This window comes from Calliphora vicina, chromosome 3 (assembly GCF_958450345.1).
Source record: "Calliphora vicina chromosome 3, idCalVici1.1, whole genome shotgun sequence".
Classification (NCBI taxonomy): domain Eukaryota; kingdom Metazoa; phylum Arthropoda; class Insecta; order Diptera; family Calliphoridae; genus Calliphora; species Calliphora vicina.
In genome coordinates, this window is record NC_088782.1 from 24,839,691 (window position 1) to 24,861,032 (window position 21,342).

Below are 21,342 nucleotides of genomic sequence, written 5' to 3' on the forward strand. Positions count from 1 at the left end.
CTAAATAAGCATTCTTTCCTTGATACTAAATACAGAAAATAACCTTTTGCCTCTTTGTTCTTTCCATCTCCCCAGAAAATGTCGCGTTCGCGAGCAGTGTGGCCGCGAGGTTTTACGTGAAATTGCCTACTGCTATACCGAAGGAAGCTTTTGCCAACAATGGCTGCAGGCACAGGTACAAAAGTCTCCGTCCTACGACATGAGACCGGTGGCCACACGTCGCCGTGACATAAGCGATGATGGTGGCACTCTCTCCAATTCTATAGGCGGTACCCTTAGTGATTTTATTATGAATGGCAAGGGTTATCGTGGACCTGAATACACACCGATGAAATTGAAATGTGGCATTGCACCGATACGTAGCAATAAACGTAACATGTATAATATGCTGAAAATTATTGGTGGCAAGGCGGCACGCAAGGGTGAATGGCCGTGGCAAGTGGCGATATTTAATCGATATAAGGTGAGTTTTCTTGAAATAAATATGGGAGAAACCAAACAATAGTGATTTATTGTTTACAACGAAAAATAACAATGGATTTCTAAGATTTGGATTTATGGACTTGTTATTTTCGGTCCCTGGTTTTGAGTTATGTTGTTTTTAAATGTTTGTGTAAATATTTTTATTGTAATTTTCGATTTGGATGAACCCAACAACAGTGTGTCGATCAAGCTTCGATGATAAATCACTAAGCCGAGCTATTATGTTTCGATAGGTTTACAAAATTGTTGTGCCAGAGAACATTAATTGTGAGCGGCAGCAGATATTGCGAGATCTACATTTAGGATACCATGTTTCGCTAGTTTTCCGAAATCAACCGTCGTCCTCTTTTACTCTATTATGAATTTCGTGAATACTCGTACAAAATTGTTGTGACCGAACTAATCTTTAAGGCACGAATACGATTAAATTCGTATTACGCTCGATGATTTCTTTGGGAATCTTTACGATTTTTACTGATCAATTCGATACTATTGAGGATGAATCATTTCATAGTTCATTTAGCTCAATCAAGGGAATCGTTCAATTGAACTAGTTCCTTCTAGAACTACCCAAGTCTATGAATCATTATTGTATTTCCCTAGTTTTTTATTTCAATCGTGGTCGTCTTTCGCTCCAGAACAAGGTTGAGTGTTGTGATACCCACTCTGCGTGATCTATTGTGCGTGATATATATCATTAGATTTATCGCACAATTGAAGAGCATCCTCAATCATGTATTGGGTGTATAACTTAATAAAGCGAAATTTTTTAAAATTTTTTTCTTTTATTTTGAAACATTTGTACAATATAAATTTATTCAAAGTATTGGCCATTGTTAACTATGACCTTTTCCCATCATTCTGCTCATCTTTTGAGACCAAGAACGAATCATGCCAATTTCGGCTACTCTGTTCTGAAGTGAAGTATATTCCAGAGAGAGCTTTCTGCATCTATTGAAACAAACAGTAGTCGAATGGGGCAAGGTATGGACTATAAATCAGGTGAGGCAAAACCTCCCAACCACTTCTTTCTAACAGGTATTGCTAAATGTGGCCGAACAATTTCATGATTGAATATTACGGTTTCATGTCTGGCCACTTATTCCGGGAGTTTTTCTGCTAATGTTCGTTTCAAACGAATCAGTTGCGTTCGGTACAGGTTCCCTGATTTCAGCGGATATGACCCCTTTGGTCCCATCAAATACAGATCATTACCTTAGCGTTATGGATATTTGGCCTTGGTGTCGATTCGGCTTCATATACGATATCTTACGCTTCGTAATGGATCCATTTTTCATCGCAAGTAATGAATCGGTGCAAAAATTATTGTCTATTATAACGTTCAAGCAGAATTTCGGACATGCAAAATCGAATGTCTCTCGGCTTTAACTCATATTTCGATAACGATTTTCATGCGTTTGGATGAATCCTGCTGCTGCTTGAGTAGCTCCCTATGATTTTGCACTCTTATTGAGTTTTACAATAATTTTCATGGAATAATGCCTCCAATTCTTGATCTTCAAACTTTTTTGGCTGGCCTGAGCGATCTTTGTCTTCCGTGACAAAATCACCACTTCTAAACCGCACAAACCATCTCTCGCACGTTGAAGCCGATGGAACACATTCACCATAATATCTTTGGTGAATAATCGGAGTGCTTCAGCGGCTCTTTTTCAAATTAAAGAAGTAAAGCAAAACCGCACAAAATTCGACCTTTTCGAAGCAGAAAAAAACATTGTTGTTTACACTATAATGGTCTATAACTAAGTGAGAAGAAATGTCAGATATGTACCCTTCAAAATGACATATAAGATATTAAAAACAAAAGCCGCGTTCAAAAGATACGCCATATATTCAAGGTTGCCAATTTAGCCATTTTCCGGCTAGATCTAGCGATTTTATTTTCATTTAGCCATAAAAAATAGCTAGTTTTAATCTAGCCGGAAGATCTAGCCATTTTATTTTGTCCTAGCCTTTTTATTTAATACTTTTCTTGAACATTTTTGAAATTTTTTAAAAATAAAACAGTATTTTTTTATAAAATGACAAAGAAACAGTCTTTTTAAACAAATTCGTCTGTTGATAATTTGATGAGAATATTATTGGTTTTATGAAAACAGGCTTCGAAATTGTTTCCAAAGCAAACACATCAGGCATATTCAAAAATCAATTTTGCATTTCTTCAATGGATCCGATTTTGATTGTAAGTGACCAGAAATTTGTTTAATTTATCAAAAAGGAAAAAAAAATATTGATATTACAATCTTTATCCCCATTTTCTCAATCTCTGTTTACTTTTTATAGTGACGATATACTGACAGTTCTCATACAAAAATTCTATTAATTGGAAGTATATCGTTACGAAAAACGATAACCGGAGATTGAGAAAATGGGGGTTAATCTGCTAAACCCCATTAACACGAAGTCGGTAAAAGTTATTTTTGAAAACTGTCAGTAACATAACCAGACTTCGTGGTAATGGGGGCAAGAAAAGTATTTATGAATTTGTATTCAGTTATTTTTGGGATTTAGCCATTTTTAATTCAAAATCTAGCCATTTTCTGAGCTGAAGAGTTGGAAATCTTTCATATATTGTAAATACCTCATTTTTAAGTCATATACCCAATGACAACATGACAACAATTCAGTTCCTCAATGAAACTCTTTTATTGGATGGAAAATATTTTACCAAAAATTATATTTTCTATCTACAGGAAGCCTTTTGTGGCGGTACTTTAATAGCACCCCAATGGGTGTTGACGGCAGCTCATTGTGTGCGCAAAGTATTGTATGTGCGCATAGGAGAACATAATTTAGACTATGAAGATGGCACTGAGATGCAAGTAAAAGTGCTGAAAAGTTTCAAACATCCCAATTTTGACAAGAAAACGGTGGACAGTGATGTGGCCCTATTAAAGTAAGTAAAGAACCAACCAAACAAACTTTTGAACTGAGTTTAAACTACTTTAACTAAAAAATCTATTTTACACTTATTATCATTCCAGACTTCCCAAACCCATTAACGGTACTACATGGATAGGTTTCTCTTGCCTGCCACGGCCCTATCAACCTTTGCCCAAGAATATGGATTGCACGGTCATAGGTTGGGGTAAACGGCGCAATCGTGATATAGCAGGCACTAGTGTGCTGCATCAGGCCGAGGTGCCCATCATACCCATGGACAATTGTCGTTCGGTGTATCATGATTACACAATAACGAAGAATATGTTTTGTGCGGGCCACAAACGAGGACGCATCGACACATGTGCCGGTGATTCAGGAGGTCCTCTACTATGTCGCGACACCACAAAACCCAATCATCCCTGGACCATATTTGGCATAACATCGTTCGGTGATGGCTGTGCGAAACGTAATAAATTTGGTATTTATGCCAAAGTACCCAACTATGTTGACTGGGTATGGTCGGTCATTAATTGCAATGGCAATTGTAAAATGCATCAACGTTCGACCTAAGAAGTAAAAAAAAAAAAACGACAACGTAAACCAACAAAATGTGGGAAATAAATCATTAACTAACAATACTCGTAGTCAAATTCGTAGTAGTACGTTTTGTGTAAGTGTAGTAAGTAGTATTTAGATGATTTATTATTATTTTTAGTAGTTTTTGTTTCTTTTTTGTCCTTTTTTTATGGTAGAAAATGTTATAAAAGAAAAACTGAGAAATATGTTTTAGCAGTGAGTGAATGAAAAATGATGTGTATATAAATTGCAATGAGGGCGTTAAGCGGCAAACCACAAACGAATTGTATAAGAAAGTGAATTTGAGGAGATTATTATTAATGGGGTTTTTTGTAGATAAAAGGGAATTTTATAAATGACATTATTACCCCATTTTTACAATTTCTGGTTATGTTTAGCGTAACAGAGTCAGACAGTTTTTTTATACAGAAGTTGTTTTGACAGACAACAAAAAACTATAATCAGATATTTATAAAATAGGGCTTAGTTTTTTAATAAAATAAACTGCTAAACTCCCTAAATTAACACCAATTATGAACTTAACCAGAAGAACTCTCTGTTTAGTTTACATATTTTCAAATTTAACAAGTAGGAGAGCTATATTCGGCTGTGCCGAATCTTATATACCCTTCACCAAATTATACTTCAAAATAAAAAATTTAAATATTTTTAGGTGAACAAATTTTTTTTTTTTAGGTGAAATTAATTTTTTGAAAAAAAAACTTTTCGAATTGTTTTTAAATTTTAAAATTAAAATTTTTTTTTTAAATTTAAAATTTTTTTTTTTTTGGTGAAAAAAAATTCATGTTAAAATTTTTTTTTTCCGATTTTGACCCATTGTAGGTCCAACTTACTATGGTCTTATACACATCGTTGCAAAGGTCTTTAAAATATCTATCATTAGATATCCATATTGTCTATATTATGACTTAGTAATCCAGATATAGGCCAAAAATCGAGGTTGTCCTGGTTTTTTTTGCTTATATCTCAGCCATTTGTGGACCGATTTTGCTGATTTTAAATAGCAAACTTCTCGAAAGCATGTCGACATAATTATTGAAGATTTGGATCCCGAAGATATCAGGGGTCTTCAGAAAATTGATTTCAACAGACAGACGGACGGACAGGCAGACATACGGACATAGCTTAATCGACTTCGCTATCTATAAGTATCTAGAATATATATAATTTATAGGGTCGGAAATGAAAAATGTAGAAATTACAAACTTATATATTCCCTTCTCACGAAGGTGAAGGGTATAAAAATGCGATATTCTTTTAAATTTATAGCTTTTATTTTGAAACATTTGTGAAGTGAATTTTTTGTTATTGAAATTTTAAAAATTTTGGTAAATTGATTTTTTCTAGAAGATTTCAACCCAAATATTATAAAAGTACCAAAAAATCAATTTGTAATAAAATTCGAAAAAGTACCTTTTGTTCTGCGGCTCCTCATGTAAATTTATTCAAAGTATTGGCTATTGTTAGCTATGACATTTTCCCATCTTTCTGGCAACATATGGATTTCGAGCCAAAAGAACTGCTCATCTTCTGAGGCCAAGAACAAATCAAGCCAATTTCGGATAGTCTATTCCAAAATGAAGCTTATCCCAGAGATAGTGTTCTACATCGATCGAAATGGTATTCGTACGGAGAATGCCTGGACTATATGGCGGATTAGGCAAAACTTCCCAACCACTTCATACTAAATTCTTTTTAACAGGTATTGCAACATGTGGCCTAAAGTTGTTATGATAGAATATTACGGTTTCATGTCTGGCCGCATATTCTGGGAGTTTTTCGGCCAAAGCTCGCTTCAAACAAATCGGTTGCGTTCGGTACAGGTTCCCTGTGAAGGTCTGGTAAAATTTTTGCAGCTCATAATATGTAGGACAATTTGCTCCCACCAAATAGCGCCATGGATATTTGGCTTTGGTATCGATTAGGCTGGTTGGCCGGGCTTCACATACGATATCTAACACTTCAGTTTATCGTAATGGATATAGTTTTCATAGCAAGTAATGAGCGTTCAAGCATCATTTCGGACATGTAAAATCGTCTTTCAAGGTCTCTCGGCTTCAATTCGTATGATACCCAATTTTACTTGTTTTGGATGAATCCTGATGGTCGCAAACGTTTTGAAATTGCTGCTTGAGTAGCTCCCAATGATTTTGCAAGCTCTTGTTGAGTTTAACAACAATCTGCATAGAGTAATGTCTCCAATTCCTCCTTCGTCTTCAAACTATTTTGGCTGGCCAGAGCGATCTTTGTCTTCCGTGTAAAAATCTCCACTTCTGAACTGCACAAACCATCTCTCGCACGCTGAAACCGATGAAACACATTCATCATAAGTTTCGGTGAGCAATCGGGCACTTTTTTCCAATTAAAGAAGTAAAGAAAAACTTCCCGCATATGACGCATTGGTGGCACAAAATTCGACATTTTGAAAGCCAAAAAAGCTTTGTTGTTTACACTATCATGTTCAATAACTAAGTGAGAATAAATGACAGATGTCGACTCTTCAAAATAACATATAAATTATTAAAAACAAAAGCCTCGTTCAAAAGATTTAAGTCATATTATTCTGTTAATTTTGAAATAAATTGTCCTATTCACAATCGGTGTCGGTTCGTTGTATGTTGTTTGTCAAAAATATTTTTCAAACTAAATTTTTCACAACAAATTATTAATAAAAAAAAATTACGACATACAACGATACAACGCTACGACTCTTATTGTGAATTGGGCAAATTTGTCTATAAAAACTTCTACAAATTAATTTACATCTGCAGCTTATCGAATCCATTCAAAACTTCCAAATTATTGTCAAATGATGAAGCAATAATTTATGCATTATTATATTCCTTTCACACTGCTGTTAAGGTACGTTCAGATTGTTCAAATATAAGACAAAATAAACGTACAAAGAAATATGTATTTGTAAAAAAGATCTAAAGTGAAAAAGATCTAACAAATAAACCTTATTTCTTCAAATATTTCCCTAATCTGAATGTACCTTTAGTCTACATAAAAATAATTTATCAAGTACTTTTATAACTGCAACTATTGCCACTATTTGAGTTTAATTTAAAATTAAATTTAGTTTTATAGTATTTTTTTTTCTTTTTTGTTAATTTTTGCCATTAATGTCGTCGATCGTTCCAATTTGATAAATTACTTTGTATGCATTTAATCATAAGTCATTTAAAGTTGTTTTTCTGTTGTTGTAGTTTTTATAAAAAAAAAAAGTAATAATGTAATATTTTTTAATATTTTATATGATAATTTAGTTTAACATTGAGCGATTTTTTGTTTGTTAAAATGTTTGATTTGAATTTTGCACGTAAATATTCAGATTTTTTTTGTTATAAGTTTATTGGCCTTTTAAGGCAATTTCGTAATTTAAGTAATAACTTTTATCGTTTATTAACGCAAATACTATATGTAATTTATCAAAATGTTTTTGTAAGATTTTAACATAAATATAAGAATTTTTGCAATATATTTTTAATATTTAATAATAACAATAATCGTAATTTTAATAATAATGCTGAAGAGGCTGTGAATATTTTCTTTATAATTTTTCTTTTTTTTTAATAATTCAAGGAATTAAAAATTAAAATAATAAATAAATACAATAATTAATCAATAAAAATGATCGTTGCGAATAATAATTATCGCAGTTATTATTTAGGTTTAAACTGAGCTACAATATGTTTAGTTAACTATAGATTTCTTGGGTTTAGCTAACTATGATGTTATTATGTGGTTGTTTTTGTAGTTGTTTGGTTAAAACCATTAAAAAATAATTAAATTTTGAAATAAACTTATCAAAACATTAGCTATGGATGCAATTGTTTTGAAAATTTAAACTTGTAACTGATTTAAGCACTAAAGCATAAACCACTGGTTTTAATACTGGTAAGTTTGTAAACTTCTCTTTAGTATAACAAGTAAGAAAGTATGGTCGGCCAAGCCCGACCATATAATACCCTACACTAAGTAAAAGAGCAAAAAAATTTTTCTTTTAAAATTTCAATAATTTATATTTCTGACTGATTTTCGGAAGTGGGGTTATATGGGGGATATGACCAATTATGGACCGATCATCATGAAATTAGGTCATGTGATTTATTTCTATATTAAAGTTAACTATGTAGAATTTTGTGTGTTTACCAACATTTTTAAGCGATTTATGCACGTTAAAGTGATTTTCGGAAGCGGGTCTATATGGGAGCTATGACTAATTATGGACCGATCGTAACAAAATTTGGTGACATGAATTTTGTGAATATAAAACTTATTTGGAGTGGAATTTGTGGAGATACATATATAAATTAAACATTTATGACCGATAAAGTCCAATTTCGGGAGGACATTCGTATGGGGGCTAGGTGAAATAGTGGACCGATTTTAGCCAGTTTCAATAGGCTTGGTCCTTGAGCCGAAAAAATAATGTGTACCAAATTTGATCGAAATATCTTCAAAATTGCGACCTGTACTCTGCGCACAAGGTTTACATGGACAGCCAGCCAGCCAGCCAGCCAACCAGACGGACGGACGGACGGACGGACATCGCTTAATCGACTCAGAAAGTGATTCTAAGTCGATCGGTATACTTTAAGGTGGGTGTTAGACTAATATTTTTGGGCGTTACAAACATCTGCACAAACGCATAATACCCTCCCCACTATGGTGGTGTAGGGTATAAAAACCAAGTTTCAGTAGGGGTTTAATGCTTGTTCTGTAAAACTAACCGACATTTTAAAGACAGTACAAATCTAGCTTAAACGCTCAATTTTATTCGTTCGCGAAATAACTAGAGGCCATAGGGTAGAACTAGAGGCGCAACTGAGAGTAAGCTGAGAGTAGAAATACTCTCTCCCAAATTTTATGGCTGACACAACAACGAAATACATTTATTTGCATGTATGTTTTTGTTAGAAAACTTAAGTTTTTGACAACAGACTTAGTTTTTTTTGTCTCTCAATAACGTTTCTATGTAAATTTTATTATATGCCGCTTAGACCACTTTCATACTAGGCAATTTAGTTGCGCAAGTCTCTTGCCCAACAACAAAACAGCATGCAAAATTTTCTTCTCGTTAACACGACATTACCTCTAACATCTACAAACACAAGAGACTTGCGCAACTAAAAATGTGAAAGGGTTCTAACCGATACCGGGCAACAAAAAAATATTTCAAGTTCCCAACAAGTTCCAAATAAAAATATCAAATACTACAAATCTTACGTTTTAATAGACGTTTCGTTGCTTCAGTATTTTTAGGTACTAGTTAGTCAGTAGTCTTGATCGAAATTTTCCCCAAAAGTTTCTAGTTTTGAAAGCTATTTGTAGCTTCGACGATAGAAGACAATAATATCTAACATCGAGCTTAATAAACTCGAATAATTATATTAAAGGGCGTCTTCAAAAGGAAATACATACTGCTCTTCTTAAGACAGAACAAAGTCCCAAAATTTTTCGAACCAGATTTGGCATTATGTCGCTGAAGTAAAAGAACTCAAAACCAATTTGAAGTCGACTATAACAGAATGTATCTAGAGAAGTTAAAATAATCAAATGTGAATCAAAAACGAGATCAGGAAGTAAATTTTATGCCACTCTGTAATACAACGTTGCATGTTTTGGTTTTGCCGACCACTGACCTAGAGCCTTAACATTTCCTAAACTATCAAAGTCTTCAAATTAGTTGGGCAATTTGAGTTTTCGTTAGTGAAACCATTGCGAGTAGGTCACACTAGGATATAGTATCAGGAAGGTCTTATAGGTCAGGACATTATTCCCACGGGAATCTCTGATCATATGGCCGCGACATTTAACTTCGGTGTCTCTCCCACAGTAGAGTTCCCCAGTAGGAATGAATGGATTGGATCCGATCAGCAGTTCGAAGAGGGTGCAGTTTTCACTGATGGATCCAAGATGGACTCTGGTACAGGGGGTCGACAACGATAGTGGAAGACTGCAGGAGAGCTCTTGAAGAGTTATGGGTAGTGTACCAGTCTACTCAATCAGATTGTGTTGGGTAATAGGGCACTGGAACATACTGGGTAATGAGGTAGCAGATGAACTGGCCAGACATGGTTCGGATCTAGACCATGGTACCATAAAACTTCCTATTTTTCACTACTACAGGCCAATATTTGAAAGATTCCGAGACTCCACCACCACTCCTGGAATAGTAGGACGGATTGTCAAGTGTTCAAGGCCTTTTGGCCAAAACTGGATGCAAAGGAAACCAAAACAAGAATTGGCTTGGATAGGTGAAGTCTCAAAATTCTAGTAGGAGTGATAACCGGTCTCTACTCAATTGGGCCTATATAGGTAAATGGGATAATAGCATATGGGATTTTTGTAGAGCACATTATGTGCAAACTGCCCGAGAGTCATAGATTTAAATGTCTAGGTAACAGATTTCTAGATGAACTAGCCAGTGTTGCTGGCTGAAAATTGAGTAGAGTAAGTTCGGGTAATGTGGTATAGGCGGGTAATGTGGTATAGCTGCTTTTCTCTAAAACAAAGAGCATAGGAGTAGCGGTACCAAGCTGAAGAGTTTTATGATCTCAGAAAATTCACATTGGGTGAGTGTACTTCATTTTTGCAGGTCATGTTAATAGTCAATTGTAAAAAATCAGCATTATCTTATGGTAGACTTTTTTTTGTGGTCTGTTAAAAATAAATTTTTTTCGTGTTTTAAACTTCATTAATTTAATTTTAAAGTCAAATGGGAATATTTTGCTATTGAAGAACATATGTAACAATTTAGTGTATATGTTTAATTTTATAATAATTTCAATAAACCACGTGGTCGGCTAATGTGGTATAGCTAAAGAATTTCAAGCAAATAATATGCCAACGAAATGTGAAGTATGAAAATGAGCTATTAGAAACAACAAATGAAAATTTGTTTCGCATCAGTCATTCAATGTCTCCTACGAAGCGAATAATGTATTGAGGAGCTTCTGGTAAGCTTGGTCAACCGCCAACTTTAACCGCATCCATTAAAGATGATTTAAATAAAACGCAACTCGGTTTGGTATACAATATTAAAAGAACATGTTGTACCACATTACCCGCCAATTTTTTCAATGGCTTGTTTATGGGTGTTTTCTCTTTTTCCCAAATTTCTCTGAAACTTGAACTTAAAAGACTTTTTTACTTTCATGGATGTAAACCTAACACTTGTAGTAAAACACCAGCTGAAAACTGTTCCAATCGAATTAAGATTCTAAAAATTATAGTCAAATAAAAAATAGGTATACCACATTACCTGAACTTACTCTAACATACTAGGTTTTATCAGGGGAATAGGTTGACTATTTAAAGGATATTCTACAGTGAATTCAAATCTGTAACCACTTTTCACTCTTTATGCAGATTTGGATTTTTTCTTTCTTTTCTTTTTCAGAAATGGCAACTTTTTCATTTTATTTGAGTCTTGAAGGGAATCATAATGGACTTTATGGTCTCCCTTCCAAACTAAACTAAACTCCTCAAAAAATATGTCAATGCAATCAACAAAAAAAGGTTGGATATATCAAGCTAACAAATTAAAGCATTGTTGGTTGGTTAAACCTAATTTAAACTTAAACTATTATTTTTCTTTTGTCTTAGCCTTTGTATAACATTTCAAAAACTGCAATAGAGAAGTTAAGCTTTCAAAACGTTCTTCACTAAGATGTCAAGTTTAAAAGGCGGTGGTTTTTCAGTGTGTTAAATTTAACCATCTGTGGTTATATTGTTATACCTTCTGAGTCCGTCCGTCCGTCCGTCCGTCCGTCTGGTCGGCTGGCTGGCTGTCCATGTAAACCTTGTGCGCAGAGTACAGGTCGCAATTTTGAAGATATTGCGATGAAATTTGATACATATTATTTTATCGGCCCAAGGACGAAGCTTATTGAAACTGGCTGAAATCTGTCCATTATTTCACCTAGCCCCCATACAAATGTCCTCCCGAAATTGGACTTTATCGGTCATAAATGTTTAATTTATATAAGTATCTCCACAAATTCCGCTCCAAATAAGTTTTATATACACAAAATTCATGTCACCAAATTTTGTTACGATCGGTCCATAATTAGTCATAGCTCCCATATAGACCTGCTTCCGAAAATCACTTTAACGTGCATAAATCGCTTAAAAATGTTGGTAAACACACAAAATTCAATATAGTTAACTTTAATATACACATAAATAACACGACCTAATTTCATGGTGATCGGTCCATAATTGGTCATAGCCCCCATATAAGGCCCACTTCCGAAAATCACTCAAAAATATAAATTATTGAAATTTTAAAAGAAAAATGTTTTTGCTCTTTTACTTAGTGTAGGGTATTATATGGTCGGGCTTGACCGACCATACTTTCTTACTTGTTTTTACTTAAAATTTTTAAAATATAATAAAATATTGCAACAATTACCTTTTTTCTTTTTGGAAAATTACATGCATCTGAAAGTAGAAAGAGTAATTAGAAAAATATTAATGCAAATATGAATTTTTACTGGTAATAGCAAACATACTGGAAAGATTGTTAATAAAAACAATTATCAATTGTATTTAATTTATTGAGAATAAAAAGTAATTATTTTAAAATATTTCTTTTCACGGAAAATTTTCAAAATTCAAAAGCATTTTGGAATAAAATTCACAAGGTTGCCTTCATATCGTTATCCCTAAAATACCCTTTCATTTTAACTACCGTTAAAGAAATAACTGCAATTACCGCTACCGATATACTCGTAAATACCCTTACCTCTAAACGTTACCGATATTCTATAAATAAAATTTAAATCTTTAAAATTTATATTTTTAAAAAATTTAAATCAATAAATCAATTATTAAAATTAATTTTAATAATTGAGTTTAATGAAATCTATAGAGTTTTGAACATAATGAGAACTTATTTTTAATTTTATTCAGAAATTTAAATAAAATTTACTAGAAAACTTGCTAAACCAATTTTGAGATCAACAGAAAGTTAGTTAAACTCACTTTTAACCTAACTGTTAAACTGGTACAGTTAAACTAACAGCTATTAACTATAACTACTAATACAAAAACTGAACTTTATTTAAAATAACAAACAAATTCTTAAATATTTCTATTAAACTAATTAGTATTAAAAATTAAAACTTAATTATTTATAATCGAATTAACTGGAACTAATCCCCTGCTCCCATAAAACGTATATTAAATGTTACTAAAATCTCTTGTAAATTCTACTGTAAATTACTGTTTTTAATTTTAAGTTAAAACTTATTTTTTGTTTTCCTATTTTATTTTATTATATTTTTAATTTAAAACAAAGTGTGTAAATAAACATAAATTATATAAAAAATTCAAATAAATCTTAATATTTTATTTAAACAATTTGAAAAAATAATGTAAAACAGGCATTAAAATAACAATAAAATTATATGAAACCAAACATAAATTAGCAAATAAAAAAACACAAACTTTTTTAAGTTTCTTTTATTAAAAAAAAACTAAAACTAGACACAAGGTAAAAAACTGTATATTTTATTTTTGTTAAAAAATCCAAACAAATTTAGTTTATTTAAATAATCGCTTGGAATTTCCCCCTCTTTTTTTTAGTAAAAAAACTAGAGAACTTATTAAAAGCCTCGTAGAAAAAAAGACAACAGTCATCAAATTCTTAAGAAATTTTGAAAATATTTTTCGTATTGATTTTTATATTTTGTTTTTAAGGGAAATTCCTAAAGACAAATTATATTTTTAGAATATATATTTAGTGAACATTTTAAGACATTTATTTACTTATAGAATCTAGCTAAGTACCCTATACTATGCATGTAGATTATCGAATACCATAGGACAATTATAAGAATAAGAATTTTCTACAAAAATACTGAAATATTTTTAAAGTTTGAAAATGTACACGCAGAGAAAAATTATAGTTGGGCATGGTTACTGTAACCATTTCAATATTGTTACAAGTTTTTTTTAACAATATTATAGTCACAGTAACCATTTACATGATTGTGGTAACCATAATATGATTAATTTACGATTAACATGATTGTATCAACCATATATATGGTTACAGTAAACATATATATTTTTGTGACAACCATTCATATGATGAAGAACTTATCATATTATATTGCTCTCGGCTTAAGGCTTATCATAATCTGAGAACAACATATTATGATAAAATTATTCATCATAAATATGGTTGCCACAAACATATATTTGTTTACTGTAACCATATATATGGATGATACAATAATGTGAATCATAAATTAACCATATTATGGTTACCACAATCATGTAAATAGTTACTGTGACTATAATATAGTTAAAAATCTTGTAACACTATTTAAATGGTTACAGTAACCATGCCCAATTATATTTTTTCTCTGTGTGTAACGTGCAGTTACAAAAGTCAATCCATCAACGTGAAAAAAAGCAAGAATTGATGTCGCGATCTACTTATACTTTGCTCCCGGGTAACAAAGCATAATTAGACGAGGCCATAATTCTTATTTCGTACTTTCGAAATCGACTCTCGGTCGTACTTTCGACCGAGAGTCGAAGCATTTATCTCGTCGGATTGTACTCATTAACTAGTCATGGTCAATAAGTTATAGTATAGCCGACGAGAGCCGAAGTATTTATTTCGTCGGATTATACTCGTTTGCTAGTATTAGTAAAAAAGTTTTAGTTAGCCGATGAGAGCTGAATAATTTATCTCCTCGGATTGCATCCATTACCCACTATTAGTCCATAGCCGACGAGTTCCGAAGCATTTATCTCATCGGATTATACTCTGTAGCTAGTCCTAACTTATAGAGCCAACGAATTCATCTCCTTGGATTGCATCCGTTGCGTTTATCTCGTTGAATCCACTATTAGAAGCTTCGAACATTAACAAACATATCCCAAAGAAACATGACAGCTCTGTGTTAAAGAAGATTTCAAAGGAAGCAGACCTTTGAAGAAACTGCACAGAATTGTTCAAAGTTTCTCCAATTTTTTTTTTAACTCTTCCAAAAATAAGATTTTTGAAGGTCATTAAAATAGGTATTTTTTTTATGAAATGATTTTATCGTTGGAGTCAATTATCTTTCCATCGAGCCATTTCTTCAGGTTTGTAAACAAGAAATGGTCACTTGGGGATAAATCCGGGGAATAGGGTTTTTACCATTGGAAACTGCACATGTGTGCAGCCTTGCATCCTGGTGAAAAAGGTCCAGATGGTTCAATAAGTCCACGAATTTTTGAATTTCCCGGCCCTTAACTAAAAGGGTAACACTGCTCCTGTCAACAGCCATCTTTCTGTTGACTCCTATCTGAACAAGCTGCGTCATTTAGTTTGACTTGAGGAGAAATTGGAAAAACGTGAATTATGTCTGATCATTAAGCATAATTTTTGCTGAAAAACAACACTCATATAAATGCTAAGCTTTATAAATACTTTGGGAAGTCTGCACCATCAATTTCAATGGTAAAAAAGTGGTTTACTGAATACCGTTGTGGCCGTACAAGCAATTGAAAAGAATCACGATATTGTGTTGGCCGATCGGAGATTGGCCAGTGGTTTCAATTTTGAATGATCACTTGGTTATGAGAAAGCTTTCCTCAAGATGGCTGCAGCATTTGCTCACAATCGGTTGCACAAAAGGCTGCACACATGTGCAGTTTCCATGGAAAAAATCCATGAATTTGGCTGCGAAATGCTCTTTCATCCGCCCTATTCTGCGGATTTAGCACCGAGTTTATGTCTTTTTTCCAAACCTGAAGAAATGTCTCTGTGGAAAGAGATTTAACTCCAATGATGAAATCATCTCGCAAAAAATAACAAAAAATTGGAGACACGTTGATCAAAGTGTATAGAGCTTAAAGGAGACTATGTTGCAAAATAAAATGATTTTTTATCCAAAAACCGGACTTATTGAACCGACCTCGTACTTTTAATAGGACCATTCGTGCTATTTATGCTCGTCAATTGCTCTTTTGTTGGATGGGACAATTGCATTGTATCGTGATGGCTTTGGAAACGGTAGCAGTTAAGGTTGCTATAGCAGCCGGATCTCAACTAGACAAGGATGAATTGTGCATACATGTGCTGTTGTTTCTAACTTTCCGAAATCAAAGGGCTTCAGTGATCGCCATTTCAATTTCTGAGTATTCGCTACGGACAATCGTTCGACTTCGGGTGGATTGGCGTCCTGGATGTTCTTGCGCTAGCTTCGGAGATCCGTCTGTATGTGTCGGGGAAGGAGATCCTGCATTATAATTTGGAACTGTCTAATCATCAACACCACGTATGTTCGCAACAACCTGTTGCAAAACGTTAGGAGACTTCGCCATTAGGTGTCGCTGAAATTCAACGACCGAATGTCTTGTATGTCGCTACAATCGTCTCTGCAGGCTGTTGGTGTTCTTGCTTGGTAATTTGTTCGAAACCTGAAAAAATCACTCGCCGGAAAGAGATTTGACTCCAACGAAGAAATTATCTCACAAAAAATAACTATTTTGATGACCTCGGCAAATCTTATTTTTTGGAAAGGATAACAAGTTGGTGAAACGTTGGGAGACTATGTGTCCTTATTAAAGACATATTTCATATCTAACCTAAAGTACTAACACCTCTAGAATAGGGCAGACAGCCCGCTTAAAAATAAAAATATGACTAAAAACAAATATTTAGTAAAAATCATAATATTATGAAAACTTATTTATCAAAACACTAGACGTTTATAGTGAGGGTGAGAGGAAAAACATAAATTGAAAGAATTATTAAAGTTTCGAAGAATTATGAATATTTCATAAATCAAAACAATGAATGAGCACAGAATGAACAGACCAAAAACAACAACAACGTCAAACACAAATGGAATGAATATAATTTATATTTATAACACTTTTTCTGCTAGTTGTTTCCTTTTCAGTTTTATTTATATTTTCAAGATCATTAAACACTTAACAGCATCAGGAAACTATTAAGAATTGAGTGGAAACAGAAAAAAAAATATAAAAAAAATGTTTTCAATTTTGTTTTACTTTCATTTTCAAATGATCACCTAAAAACACAGCATAAGAACGTGTGTTAAAGTAAGAAAATATAACTCATATGAAAAGCACACCTGCTTTCCACACACTCTCGAATCTTGATCAAACACACAAAAAAGGGGTATTTTCCCCCAATTCTGTCTGACTTTTTTGAAACATATAAAAATGATTTAATTTTTGTTGTACATTTTTCTCAATATTTTCATTTTACTACTTATAGCTCCCATCACGGGCAGAACTCTTTGCTGTTGAAGAGTTTTTCTTGTTTCATAATTTATAGAGTTGTGTTATTTTGTGTCGTCCAACAATTTGACGCCAAGATCTAAGAATACACTGAAAATAGCGCAAAATACCCCAAAACACATAATTTAATTAAAAAAACTCATAATGACGCTGATGATGGGGTCACAGTTTATGTTTCAGATGTTAAAAACAATTACCTCTTTGCCTTTATTTTTATTTTACTTGTACATACTACTTTAATGCCTTTATATTTATGATTCCCTAGAGTTAAAGAGGGGCAATGGCTGGAACATAGACAGCAACATAGCGATGAAGAAAGCCAAAAGCAATTAAACACTTGTGGGTTATAATTTTAGAAACGAGCATCTTTAAATTTTAAAATTTTTTCGTTGAGTTCTCTAAGTGTTTTTAATATAATGCTTTTGCTATAAAAAGAAAATAGTAGTGTTATGAAAATGAAAAGTTTATTTTTTTTAAAAAAAAAGGAGAAACTGTAAAAGGAAGAGTAATTTGGTACAATTTACAACTTTTAGTTTTGTCATGTAAATGACGGAAATTTTACCCTTTCAATTTATTTAATTATCTCTAAAACTATGAATTAACACGGTCAATAATGTAATCCTACTGATTATATATGTATACGCTATAAATTGTCTAGGACTCCTAACAGTTTATATTACTTAATACACAGAAAACTATCCAAATTCACGGCAAAAAAATGCTGTCAAAATAACTTACTCCATGGTTCTAGAATCCGGAACAACACTCTGTGTCAGCTTTATTAACAATATAAAACGTAGAAAACCAATTACCGTCAATCTAGAACATCAACAGCCTACAGAGACGATTGTAGCGTAATTCAAGGCTTTCGGTCGTTCAATTTCAGCGACATCTAATGGATAAGTCTCCTAACGTTTCTCAACCGGTTGTGTCAAAATGATTTGCATACGTGGTGTTGATGACTCGACAGTTCCAAATTCTTGTGCAGGATCTGCTTCCCCCATACATCCAAACGAATCTCCAATGCTATCACAAGGATATCCAGGACGCCATCCCACCCGAAGACGACCGATTGTCCTTAGTGAATACTCAGATATTGAAAGTCCTTTGATTTCGGAAAGTTAGATGCAACTACACAGGCATGCACGATTCACCCGATTGCTACACCAACCTTAACTGCAACGTGGTGTTGATTACTCCACAGTTCCAAATTCTGAAGCAGGATCTGCTTCTCCGACACATCCAGACGAATCTCCAATGTAATCGCAAGGATATCCATGCTCGATTCACCCGGTTGTAACACCAACCTTAACTGCTACGTGGTGTTGATGACTTGACAGTTCCAAATTCTTGTGCAGGATCTGCTTCCTCGACACATCCAGACGAATCTCTAATGTTATCGCAAGGATATCCAGGATGTCATCCCACCCAAAGTCGACCGATTGTCCTTAGTGAATACTCAGATATTGAAATGGCGATCACTGAATTCCTTTGATTTCGGAAAGTTAGATTCAACTACACAGGCATGCTCGATTCACCCGGTTGCTACACCAACCTTAACTGCTACGTTGTGTTGATGACTTGACAGTTCCAAATTCTTGTGCATGATCTGCTTCCTCGACACATCCAGACGAATCTCTAATGTTATCGCAAGGATATCCAGGATGTCATCCCACCCAAAGTCGACCGATTGTCCTTAGTGAATACTCAGATATTGAAATGGCGATCACTGAATTCCTTTGATTTCGGAAAGTTAGAGGCAACTACACAGGCTTGCACGATTTATCCGATTGCTACACCAACTTTAACTGTTACCGTTTCTAAAGCCATTACGATGCAATGCAATTGTCCCATGAATGGCCTTATTAAAAGTACGAGATTGTGTAAATAAGTCCGTGACTTTATGAATTATTCTCAGGGTCCGAATTACCGCATTCGATATCGAGTAAAATTGATCGTAATTTTCTTATGGCATTCGATATCGAGCAAGAAATTTACAATAGCTCATTCGATCACGAATTGGCCCCAGGTTTTTGGATAAAAAAATTTTTATTTTTCAACATAGTCTCCTTTGAGCTCTATAGACTTTGTACGACGTATCTCCAAGTTTGTTATCCCTTCCAAAAAATATGATTTGTTGAGGTCATCGAAATAGGTATTGTTTGTGAGATGATTCTTTCCGCCGAGCCATTTCTTCAAGTTTGAAAACAAGAAATATTCATTCGATGCTAAATCCGGAGAATAGGGCGGATGAGGGAGCAATTCGTAACCTAATTCATGGATTTTTGTCATGGAAACTGCACATGTGTGCACCCGATTGTGAACAAACGCGGCACCCATCTTGCGGAAAGCTTTCTCATAATCTCTCGCACTTTCAATTTCCGATCGGCCAACACCATATCGTGAATTTTTTGTTCAATTGTTTCGGCTATAAAGACTTCAACTGAGCGTCCAGATCGTTTGGCTTCTAAGGCCACAACTAAATTCAGTATACCACTTTTTTACCATTGAAATTGATGATGCAGAGTTCCCATAATATTTATCAAGCTTAGCCTTAGTTTTTCTGCAAAAAATAAAGCTAATGATCACAAGAAATTCACTTTTTTTCATTTTCTCCTCAAGTCACGCGGTAGTCTGCTATCAATGTCTGTTAAAGACCTGCACAAGCTGCATTGTTTAACACGAAGACAATTGCCACATGATGCTTTTGTCATGTCATGTTATGTTCTTTTACCTACTTAACAGCAACACGCAAAGGCAATGTATATCAAAACAAAAAACAAACGCAGCATCATTTTAACAACATCATAACACACACAACATTAAAAAAATTAACAGATGCATGGATGACATGGAAAATAATTTCAAGTCATTTAAATCATGTATGATGCCTTTTTTGTATGAGATGATTTCAATTCACTTGTAGTATTTATTGTGTGCAATAAGAAAAAATCTATATTAATATATAAATGTCTTTGTAAGTTTGTTGGTTTGTTTATTTGTTTGAGCATCACGCCTAAACGGCTGAACCGATTTTATTGAAAGTTGGAACGTAGATAGATCCTTACTGGGAAGCGTCAATAGGCTATATATTTTTTTACTACGACAGGGCTAGCGAAGCGCACCGAGTCAAGCTAGTTGACTATAAAAATACAACTGAAATTTATATTTATATTATATAGTAGGTCAAAATAAAAATACGAAAGTACACCAATGGGTTTTTCAATGTTGTTTTGGAAAATTTTACAACATTTAGTAATATTACCTGTTATATTATTACTTTAAAAGGAATACGTGGAATATAAGCCATAAAATGCCAATAATTTTCATGGAATTAAAAATGTAATGTGTTTCACATAGGTACAACCGCTCGAATATTATTAACGGGACATTTAATAATTACATTGCTAAATAAAATAAAACTTCATGAACAAAGCCAATTGGCCTATTAGACGGTGTTTAATTAAAGAAAATTAAATTAATGTATAAATCCTTAACGGTGAAGTTTATAATATATTTAATGTTTAAATTTAATGAAGTGTCTCTGAATCGTTCGCGGCATAATTGCTACAAAAATCTACGAAAATGATCCAATGGAACAAAAGCAACTGCCCAACGATTTGAAGAAAAAGTGTAGGGCATTTATTGCGTAACTTCACAGAATTTTTTTCCCTATTTTTTGTTTTCAAATAAAATCTAGAAGGCTTGAACAAAATTATTTAAATTTTCTAGTATATTTTAATGTTATTCAAAAATGTTTGAAATTTTTCTTGGAAAATATTTAATTTTTTTATGATTTTCAGCTATACAATGAGAAAATATGTATACGTTTCAGACTTTTCTATACATTTAGAAATATTGGCCAATATTGGGATATTATACAAAAATATTTGAACTACATAATGCAATTTATTATAAAATAGCAACAAATTTGTGTAAAAAATTAAAAATTTCCTTCATGTACAAATTAATAATATTTATGAACATGTTCTTATTCTGAATGAAAAAAGTTTGGAAAAAATTCATGTTCGATTAATAATATTTATTAAAAAATTCATTCCAATTATGAATTTCTTT

At 33.2% G+C, this 21,342-nt stretch overlaps 1 protein-coding gene across 1 annotated transcript in view; it reads left to right on the forward strand.

Annotated features, from left to right (window-relative positions):
* Positions 1–3,960, forward strand: part of LOC135953707 (uncharacterized) — a 73,671-nt gene extending 69,711 nt beyond the window's left edge. Inside the window, exons 5-7 of the mRNA XM_065503684.1 lie at positions 76–463; positions 3,198–3,400; positions 3,489–3,960. Coding sequence (XP_065359756.1) covers positions 76–463; positions 3,198–3,400; positions 3,489–3,957 — 1,060 coding nt within the window. The 3' untranslated portion in view covers positions 3,958–3,960. The remainder of the gene's footprint in view (positions 1–75; positions 464–3,197; positions 3,401–3,488) is intronic.
* Positions 3,961–21,342: the final 17,382 nt, after the last annotated feature.